The sequence below is a fragment of the Crocodylus siamensis genome, chromosome 9 (genome assembly GCF_052110815.1).
Source record: "Crocodylus siamensis isolate JL-2025a chromosome 9, ASM5211081v1, whole genome shotgun sequence".
NCBI classification, from domain to species: Eukaryota; Metazoa; Chordata; order Crocodylia; family Crocodylidae; genus Crocodylus; species Crocodylus siamensis.
The window spans coordinates 45,618,145-45,628,140 of record NC_143403.1 but is presented as its reverse complement, the minus strand read 5'-3'; the positions used below and the strand labels follow the sequence as shown (position 1 = coordinate 45,628,140).

The 9,996-nt window shown below is 51.6% G+C and overlaps 1 protein-coding gene across 1 annotated transcript in view; it reads left to right on the top strand.

Moving 5' to 3' along the window:
* The first annotated feature begins 766 nt into the window (after positions 1-766).
* SCARF2 (scavenger receptor class F member 2) overlaps positions 767-9,996 on the top strand; it is a 179,215-nt gene continuing 169,985 nt past the window's right edge. Inside the window, exon 1 of the mRNA XM_090062358.1 lies at positions 767-1,228. Coding sequence (XP_089918484.1) covers positions 1,092-1,228 — 137 coding nt within the window. The 5' untranslated portion in view covers positions 767-1,091. The remainder of the gene's footprint in view (positions 1,229-9,996) is intronic.

Here is a 9,996-nt window from a genome sequence, read left to right as displayed (position 1 = left end):
TGGGAAAAATAATGCAGCAGAGCAACCAGCCTGGATTCGTAGCAGGTAGATAATGCTTGACTAATCTGGTTTCATTTTATGACCAGGTCACAAAATGCTTAGACGCAGGAGTAGAAGTGGATGTTGTTTTCCTGGAGTTCAGGATGGCCTTTGATATGGTATCTCATCCCATTCTCATAAATAAATTAAGGGGCTGTGACTTAGATATTGACATGGTCCAGTGGGTGGCAAGTTGTTTGGGGGTCACACCCAGAAAGTGGTGGTGGATGGGTGGTATCGACCTGGGAGGACGTGGGTAGTGGGGTCCCGCAGGGCTCAGTCCTTGGACCTGTACTCTTCAATGTCTTCATCAGTGACTTGGATGTGGGCATGAAGTGTACTCTGTCCAACCTCGCAGAGGATACTAAATTGTGGGGTGAAGTGAACACTCTGGAGGGCAGGGAACGATTGTAGGCAGACCTAGAAAGTGTCAGACTGGAAAAGTGGGCAGACCACAACAGGATGAAGTTCAACAAGGATGAATGCACCTCGGGCATAAAAATATGCAGCATACCTACTGGTGGGGGCATGCCCCTCTCAGCAGCACAGAAGTGGAAAGGGACCTAGGCCTGTGGAGTGCAGAGGAAATAACCCCCGGGGGCTGTCAGGACAGGGAAAGGCCTCTGAGCCCTCCGCCTCCCCGGGCTGCGGTGGCCTGGCGCGGACTGCAGCAAAGCCAGGCCAGGCGCTGCCGGCCCCTCCAGCCCTGGGGGAGCTGCAACCTGAGCCGGCACCGGGAGCGCCCGCAGCCGCGTCCGGCGCGGGGAAGAGGCGGCATCGCCGCGTCCCCCAGAGCCTGGCCTGGGATCAGGGGAACCAATGTGGAATTTCCTGGCTGGCCGGGCGCCCCTCCTGCTGCTGCCGAGAGGGGCGCGGAGGAGGCGGCGGCGGGGGCAGCGGCGCTCGCGCGGCAGTTTCCGGCCTGGATCCTGAAGGCAGCAGCTGCCGCCGCCGGGGAGCCCGCGGGCGGGAGAGCGAGCCCGGCGCCGCGGCCGCATGGCACCCGCTCCGCCGTCCTGCCGCCGCCCGGCCAGCGCCTGAGCGAGCCGCTCATGGAGGCGCCGGCGCGCTCGGCCGGCGGGCTGCGCCAGCCCCGCGGGGCTGCGGCGCTGCTGCTGCTGCTGCTGCCGAGCTGGGGAGCTGCCCAGGAGCTGAGCTCGAGGGGGAGGAACGTGTGCAGAGCGCCCGGGTAGGAGCAGCCCTGACCCCGCTACCGCCTCTGGCGCCCCCGTGCCTGTCCCGGAGCCCGCCGCTCGGGGCTCGGGGCAGGGAGCTCGCTGCCCGCGGCCGCGGAGCCGGTCCCGCCGGCGCCGGCGCCGGCCCTGCCCCGCTCTGCGCTGCCGGAGCAGCGGCGGCCGGGGCAGCGGAGGCGCGGGAGGAGGACCGGGCACGCAGCGGAGCGGGAGCGGGAGCGGGAGCGGGAGCGGCTGGCCCCCGGGGCGGGGAGGCGGGAGCCCTTCCAGGCAGCGGGGTGCGGGCGGCGGCGGCGGATCGGCAGCCAGCCCCGGGTCGGCCCTCGGTGCCACATCGCCGCGGGCGGGCGAGCCCCCAGCCCTCGTCGCGCGGGGCTCGCTCCGGAGCCCAGCCTTGCAGCAGCAGTGCCAGCTCAGAGCTCCGCATGCCTTTGGTTTCCCCTCCCTCCAGCGGGAGGATTTAACCCCGTGATGTGCCTCGGCTTGGCGGGATACTGCGGCTCCCGTCCCGGGCTCCCCACAACGGCTCGGGCCCCGACCCGGGCTGCCGCCTGCTTGAGAGACGCCCGGGCTTTGCTGGGGAGGGCGATTCCCCACAACAGGTGTCCCCCTTTCAGAACTTTGTGGGGAGAAAATTCAGGCGAACTGTAACCTAAAACCCAATGGAAAGAGGCGATACATCTGCTTTAGATTTAAACTCTTGCAAACAAACCCTGCTAGACAAGCGGACTTTCCAATTCTGTGGAATTTCTGCACAAGGTCTCTCTCTTTCCCTCCTCCCCCATGGAAGCGTCTGGTCTGTTTTTCTTCCAAGACAAAGTCCGTTTTGTGTATTACTGTGGTGGGTGGGGGGAGGGGGAGGAGGAGGAGGAGGAGGGAGTCTGACATGAAATATGTTGGGGGAAAGGGAGGGCTAAAGCCTGAGGAAGAGATGTACTAAGATGAACTAGATTTGATATTACCTCAGGCAGACCCTTTTTTTGTAGAGAAAAAGAAGGAGCAATTGTGAACGTGGAAAATGGAGACCAGAACTCATGAGGAGTCCGCGGTGTCATCATGACCTCTTTTGATTGCAGATGGATAGGACAGTTGGTGAATTGTGGCACCTGGGAGAGAAGTCCCTGGTGCTGGGACACAGAATGGTGGGATTTAGGGATCGAAGGAATCTTGAGGCATCTGCCTCGCTAGCGAGCCCCACGTCGCATGTGATGGGGCCTCTGAGGTTCACCGGCCCCAAGCCACTAGGTCGTTTGTGGAGCAGGGTTCTGCGGTCTATATCCATTGGATCTAGCCTACAGAGCCAGGGTGCTTTGGTGGCTTTTTGTGGCAGGACAGCTTCAGTGGTATATGGCTGCAGGGAGCTTTGCCTGCACCACAGTTGGGCAGTAGAGCTCTTTGCCTTCACCATAGCTGGTTGGTAGAGAGCTTTGGCCAAGTGACAGAGAGCTTAATTCATGCTGTGCCTGGGCAGCAGGGAGAAGCAACAGCAGCCAGTTCCTAGAGCTGGCCTACCTTGGACCTGAGCTGGGTCATTCTAACCCACTACCAGAAAACCTTGCTGACTGTTGGGCTTGAATTGGAAAGACTTTGATTTTGTTTTGAAAAGTTTGGACTCTTTTAACTGCTGGACATCAGTTGCTGTTGTCCCTTTCCCACTGCTCCTCGTTTTGCCTTGGGGCTGAAGTATTTCATAGATTTCATAGACATCAGGGCTGGAAGGGACCTCGGGAGATCATCGAGTCCAGCCCCCTGCTGGAAGTCAGCTGGGGTCATAGGATCCCAGCAAGATAAGCATCCAATTTGCTCTTGAAGGTGTTCAATGTAGGTGCTTGAACCACCTCCGCTGGCAGACTGTTCCAGACCTTGGGGGCTCGGACAGTAAAGAAATTCTTCCTTATGTCCAGCCTGAAACGGTCTTGTAGTAGTTTATAACTGTTTGACCTCGTCATCCCATGGGGCGCTCTGGTGAACAAACGTTCCCCCAGATCCTGGTGGTCACCCCTGATAAACTTATAGGTGGCCATCAGATCACCCCTGAGCCTGAGCTTTTCCAGGCTAAAGAGCCCCGCGGCTCTCAGCCTGTCGCTGTAAGGTCTGTTTTCCTGACCTCTGATTATGCGCATGGCTCTTCTCTGGACTCTTTCAAGCTTCTCCACATCCTTTTTGAAATGTGGAGCCCAGAATTAGACACAGTACTCCAGCTGCGGCCTCACCAAGGCCGAGTACAGAGGGAGAATGACATCCTGGGATTTGCTTGAGAAGCATCTATGGATTCAAGCCAGTGTTTTGGTCGCTTTACTAGCCTCAGCATCGCATTGCAGGTTCATGTTCATCTTGTGGTCAATGATGACCCCCAAGTCTCTTTCTTCTGTAGTGCTAGCCAGCGTATCACTGCCGAGCCTATAAGGATGATGCAGGGTTTTTTTTCCAAGGTGGAGAATCTTGCATTTTTTGGTGTTAAACACCATCAGGTTCTCATCCGCCCATTTGCTGAGCTTGTCCAGGTCAGCCTGGATCGCCCTCCTGTCTTCTGGCGTAGATGCTTTGCCCCTAAGTTTGGTGTCATCAGTGAACTTGGCCAATCCACTTCTGACTCCAATGTCCACATCATTAATGTTGAACAATATGGGTCCAAGGACAGAGCCTTGGGGGACCCACTGGTCACAGGGCACCATGACGATTGACTTCCATCAATTACTACCCTCAGGGTCCGACCACGGAGCCAATTTCTCAGCCAGCGGATCATGGTGGACCCGAGGCCACAGTTGGCTAATTTCGCCAAGAGGTGATCATGGGATACCAGATTGAAGGCTTTTCTGAAGTCAAGATATATGACATCAATCTCTTTTCCCTTGTCCAGGTGATAGGTCACCTGGTCGTAGAAGGAAATGAGATTGGTCAAACAAGATCTATCCACAACAAACTTGTGCTGGCTATCCCTTAGGATGTTGGCATCAGCCAGTCCATCAAGGATAGCCTCTTTAATAAACTTTTCTAAGACCTTCCCCGGGATAGAAGTCAGGCTGATGGGCCTGTAGTTAGCCAGATCCACTTTCCTCCCTTTCTTGACAATAGGCACCACATTGGCCTTCTTCCAGTCTTCAGGCACTACACCAGAGCGCCAGGAGTTTTCAAAGATCCGTGCCAGGGGCTGGGCTATGATGCTCGCCAGCTCCTTGAGTACCCTGGGGTGCAGATTGTCAGGGCCGGCTGACTTGAAGGTATCCAGCCTCTCAAGGTGTTCCTTCACAAGGTCAGCATTGATGGAGGGCAGGGGATTTCCGTCACCCGGACCTCCCTGTCGCATAGTGGGCATGGGCATCCCATGGGACTGATGAAAGACCGACACAAAGTACCCATTTAATACGTTGGCTTTTTCCTGGGTGTCAGTTGCCCCGTCTGGTTCAGCAGGGGTCCAACGTTGCCCTTGCTTTTCCTCCAGCTCCCCACATATCTGAAAAAGGACTTTTTATTGTCCTTGATGCTTGAAACTAGTTGGAGTTCAGTTGCAGCCTTGGCTTTCCTGGTTTGCTCCCTGCAGGACAGGACCAGTGCAGAATAATCCTCCTTGGAGGTGAATCCCGTCCTCCATCCTTTGTAGGCCTTTCTTTTTATCCTCAGGAGGTCTGCTAGGTCCCTGGAGAGCCAGGGGGGCTGCTGTGACCTCTTGCTGCCTTTCCTCTGAGACAGAATAGACTTAGCTTGTGCATTGAGGATCGTTCCCTTGAGGAGCAACCACTCTTCTTGAACTCCCCTCTCCCTGGGGTCATAGTCCCTTAGGGCCTGACTGACAAGCCTCCTGAGCTTGTCAAAGTCGACTTTCCTGAAGTCAGCGACTTCCGTGTTGCTGACCAACTTGCCAGCTTTACGGGGGATGGTAAAGGTGATCAGCTCTTGGGAAGCTGGGTGACAGCAACCATCGATCACTAGGTCGCCGATTAGGTCATCCCTGGTAGCCAGTACCAAGTTGAGCAGCGCTTTACCTCTCATTGGCCCGTAGACTTCATGAGTTAGGTAGACATCATCAACACAGGAGAGGAAGCTTTGCGACCACTCGGGTTTTGCTGCCTGATACTCCCACAAGATGTCTGGGTAGGTGAAGTCACCCATGACAACCATGGTCCTGGAGCATGAGGCCTCAGCCAGTTCCCAGGAGAACTCCTGGTCAAGCTCAGGACTTTGGGTGGGAGTATGAGGGAGTTTTAATTTTCTTTCAGTTTAAATTGCTTCTGTGCTGTGCTCTCCCACCAGCTGGTAAGAAGCCTCCCATTTTATTATATCACTGACACTACAGATAGCTTTTAAATGAATTGCCTTGTTACCTCATGTCAAACTAAATGGCCCCACATCACTAAATTTATGACTTCTCCTTTTCAAGGTATGGGCTTCTAGGTGACATGGGAGGAGGAAAGGGGTCATATGATCCACCAAGTATGGCATTTAGTAAGTCTCTGGTTGTAGGGCAGAAGCCAAGACCAGGTCCTAGGAGGAGGAGGAGCCCCTTTTCTCTTGCCCCTTTCACAGGCAGGGAGCTGGATCCACTTGGGTGCAAGCAATACGTTCACCTTGCTTTTAGACACAGAAATTGCTTATATAATGGCTGTATTCAGCAGAATTTCAGACCTCTGCTTCCCCCTCCTCAAATTACAGGCTGAGTTTCCTAATGAGACACTTCATGAAGTAGATCATCAGTCTTCTTGTTCCACAGCCATGTGCTTATTGATCAATTTTTCTTTCAGCACAGTAAATGGAAAGTTTCTTATTTGTTTTCCTAAGGGAAAATCTTGTAGTTTTGGTATCCCACAGCTTTTGAATCCACCCATTTTCCTTCTTTCTTTAATCACCTGGCTCCCCAAATGCAAAGAGAACCAGCTGGGAGGTCACATTCATGGTTTTTCCATTCTGAGCTTTTCTTGAGACTGATTACAGGGGTAGCTACAATCACATGATGTTTCAGGGGAAAGTGATGCAGAGAATAAATGCGTGTGCAATGAAGCCAAAATACAGGAGTGTCTGCTGGAACTGCTGATGGCATGAGCCAGACCATTCACTGTAGGGAGGCAGCATCTTGGCAGTTCCTCCTGCAAAACACTAGTACTGGTACAACTAAAATAATCTGTCGTTCTCATGTGCTTTGAACTAGAACTTTCCCCATTTGGGTTGGGTCCAGTGTTGTCCAAGTGAGGGTCCTTCCTTTAGTAGGAAAAATGCTAAATGCTCCATACTAGCTGACCAGCTCCTTCACTCACCACCTCAGTAGGCCACAAGGCAGAGAAACAGGATTGTTATTTTATTTATAATTTTTTTAATGAAAGCTGAAGTTGTCATGTAATTCCAGAAGCCCAGTTCTGGGGGATCTACTACCCTGGAAGAGGGCACTGGGTTCCTTACCTCTGGTCTGTGTAATGAGGATCATAATATCATCTTTCTCCCATTCCTTACCTGTGTAAGCTGTGGCGTGCCCAGCATAACAAGGCAGGTAGACGGACGGGTAGAACATATGGCAGGAGCACAGGAAAGAATAGGAAAGGGTAGTGGCCAGCAACCTTTATCAAGCTATGGGCCAGAACAACCTGGCTGCAGTTTGGCACAGGTCAGGTGGCTTTGGCAGTACATCAGCAGTAGAAGGCTTTCCCTGTCCCCCCTCCCCCCCCCGGGAGACAGGAAGCTGAGATTGTGCCACCACTGCTTTTCCCAGCCTCCTGCTCCTTGGCTGTGGTGTGAGCAAAACTTCCAGCTGGAGCAGAGCTGCACCATGGCCAGATAGGTGGAAACTGCCTTCACGCTGCTCCTGCTTTTCCCCACCTCTCCACCACCCAGCCTGGCCCTGGCACAGATTCACTCTGTCTGGAAGCTGTGCTCACACTGCAGTCTTGGAGAGGAAGGAGTGTGTGTGTGTGTGGGGGGGAAGTAGGGTTAGTGGGGGAAGGGGAGAGAGAGAGAGGCAAACACAGCAATGTGGGAATAGCTTCCAGCTTCCTGACCCTCGTGCTCCTCCATGCGGCTTGGGCACGGGCACGGGCACGGGCATTGGCATGGGCACAGACACAGACAAAGCCCTGTGGCTCTGTGGGCTGGATCCAGCCCAAAGGTTGTATGTTGTGGATCCCTGGGAAAGGGGATAGATGGTAAATAGTGGCTGCTTAGATTCTCATCAGCAGTAACAAAAGTTTTCATTTTTTTTCTTTCCTATAGCATTGTATTTTAAATAGAGGATTCAACAGTTGTAAGGGAGCTTTATTTTTGTGCTAACATTGGAACTCAGTTTTCATTATAACAAAAAAGGACTCTGTTTGGGGAAATGCAGCTAATTTAAGGAGATGAAATTAAATCCAGATCTCAAAAGCCTCATGGGAAGAAACCACCTAAGAACCAGTGGTTCTGTGTGATGTGATTCAGCAAGTTAAATACCACAGAAAGAGCAATAGTTTCCATAATAAAGGGAGGAAAACATGGAAAAGTGGAAGGAAGGAAAGTTGAAACTTTCTGATAATGTGGTGAGTTGGTTCAGTAGTACCCCAGGTTATGGTGGAATCCCCATCACTGAAAACAACATTGAGCATGTCTACACATGCACTTTAATGCACAGTAGCCTTTTTTACTGTGAATTAAAGCATCATGTAAAAAACTGTGCAATGAAGCTAATACACAGTAAAATAGGCTACTGTGCATTAAACCTCACTTAAAGACTGTGCAGATTCAGTGCTGCGCATTAAGGTAGCTTAATGTGCATTTCTTTGGTACTAAATTTAATGTATATTAGAAAAAGTGCCTTAATGCACATGTAGACACACCCATTGAAAACTGGGCTGCACACAACCTTAGTAAGTCCATTTGGGAGCTGTATTGAACAAGTCCTCTATACCTCTGTGATACCATCCCTACACAGCCCAATTTGGCAACCTGTGTTAATAGGTAGCCTTTCACTTGGATCCGGTGTCCACAATCTCATCTAACCTCTACATTTACTATGCTACCAGGAACGGTTTCCTGAGTATGGATAGGACTGCCCCTCGATAGCTACAGAGGGTTAGGTTATGGGACTCACTTTCATGCTAGGAAAACTGCCTGAAATAATAATTAAAACTAGGTAATCATCATGGTGACAAGGATTAATCTTAACAACTTCTGGAAAGGAAAATCATACTAATTTGTTAGGGTAAACTTTTCAGAAGCTACTATACGATTTCATGTCTCTATGGCTTTTCTCCTGTCCCCATGCTGTCACAGACAAAATAAGCTCTGCCCATTTGTTCCTTAGTGGAGCTTAGGAGCACCTGAGACCAATCATTTGGCTGTGATAGTGGCATGTAGCAAGCCTGAGCCCTACACTCAGCCCTCCTGAGAGAGAGAAATTGAGTGCAGTTCTGGAGCACACACTGGCAACTGCCTCCAAGCTGTCTTCACTGCCTAGTTCCTGGTCATGGGCACTCCTGTGCAGGAATGAGTTGATAGAGTTCAGTTTGTCTGCAGCTGGTCCTGGAGTGGAAGAAGGACTATGCAGATTTTGCCTCAGGCTCCTTTATCCTGTTTGGATTACTAAAAGGTTTTTGAAAATATTATCCTTAGCTCTTTGATTGTGTCAAATTAACAGTCCTTCTGCTAGATGCTAGTGGCAGCAACCAGACTGGGCTCAGTCATTCTCAAAGTCCTTTTCTTAAATTAATTAAGTGTTGCCTCCAGCCTCAACTCAGGGTTGGCTCTGGGGAAATAAACACCAAACCCTGTCTGGTCCCTTTTGCAAGCAATTTTCCTCCTTCGAAAAAGGTAATTAGGAACAGTTCATATGGATCCACCAAGGGCAAATCATGCTTGACCATCCTGATTACCTTCTATGATAAGATGAGTGGCTCTGTGGATGCGGGGAGAGCAGTGGATGTGGTATACTTTGACTTTAGCAAGGCTTTTGATATGGTCTCCCACAACACTCTTGCAGGCAACCTAAGGAAGTATGGGAATGGACCTTAAGGTGGTTATGGATAGAAAACTGGCTGGATCATTACACTCAGAGAGTAGTAGTCAGTGGTTTGATAGCTAGTTGGCAGCTAGTATCAAGTGGAGTGCCCCAGGGGTTTGTCCGGGGCCTGGCTTTGTTCAATATCTTCATCAATGGCATGGAAAATGGCAGAGTTCATCAAGTTTAAAGATGATACCAAGCTGAGATGAGTAGTAAATATGCTAGACCAGGTCACAAAGGCCTTGGATGCAGGTGTCGCAGTGGATGTAGTCTTCTGGACTTTAGGAAGGCTTTTGACACTGTCTCTCACCCCATCCTCATTAAAAAATTAGGTGACTGTGGTGTCAGTGTCTACACAGTCAGATAGGTTGCAAATTGGCTGGAGGGCCTCACTGAGAGAGTGGTGGTGGATGGTTCATTTTTGACCTGGAGGGATGTGGGCAGTGGGGTCCCCCAGGGCTCGGTCCTCAGGCCTGCACTGTTCAATATCTTCATCGGCAACTTGGACAATGGGGTAAAAAGCACCTTGTTCAAATTCGCAGATGACACTAAGATGTGGGGAGAGGTGAGCACGCTAGAAGAGAGGGACAGGCTACAACTAGACCTGGACCAGGTTACAGAGATGGGGGGGATGAGAATAGGATGGGTTTCAATATGGACAAGTGCAAGGTATTGCACCTGGGGAGGAAGAACCAGCAACATACCTATAGGCTGGGGAACTCCCTTCTTGTCAGCACAGAGGCAGAAAAGGATCTTGGAGTCACTATTGATGCCAAGATGAACATGGGCCAACAGTGTGGGGACGTG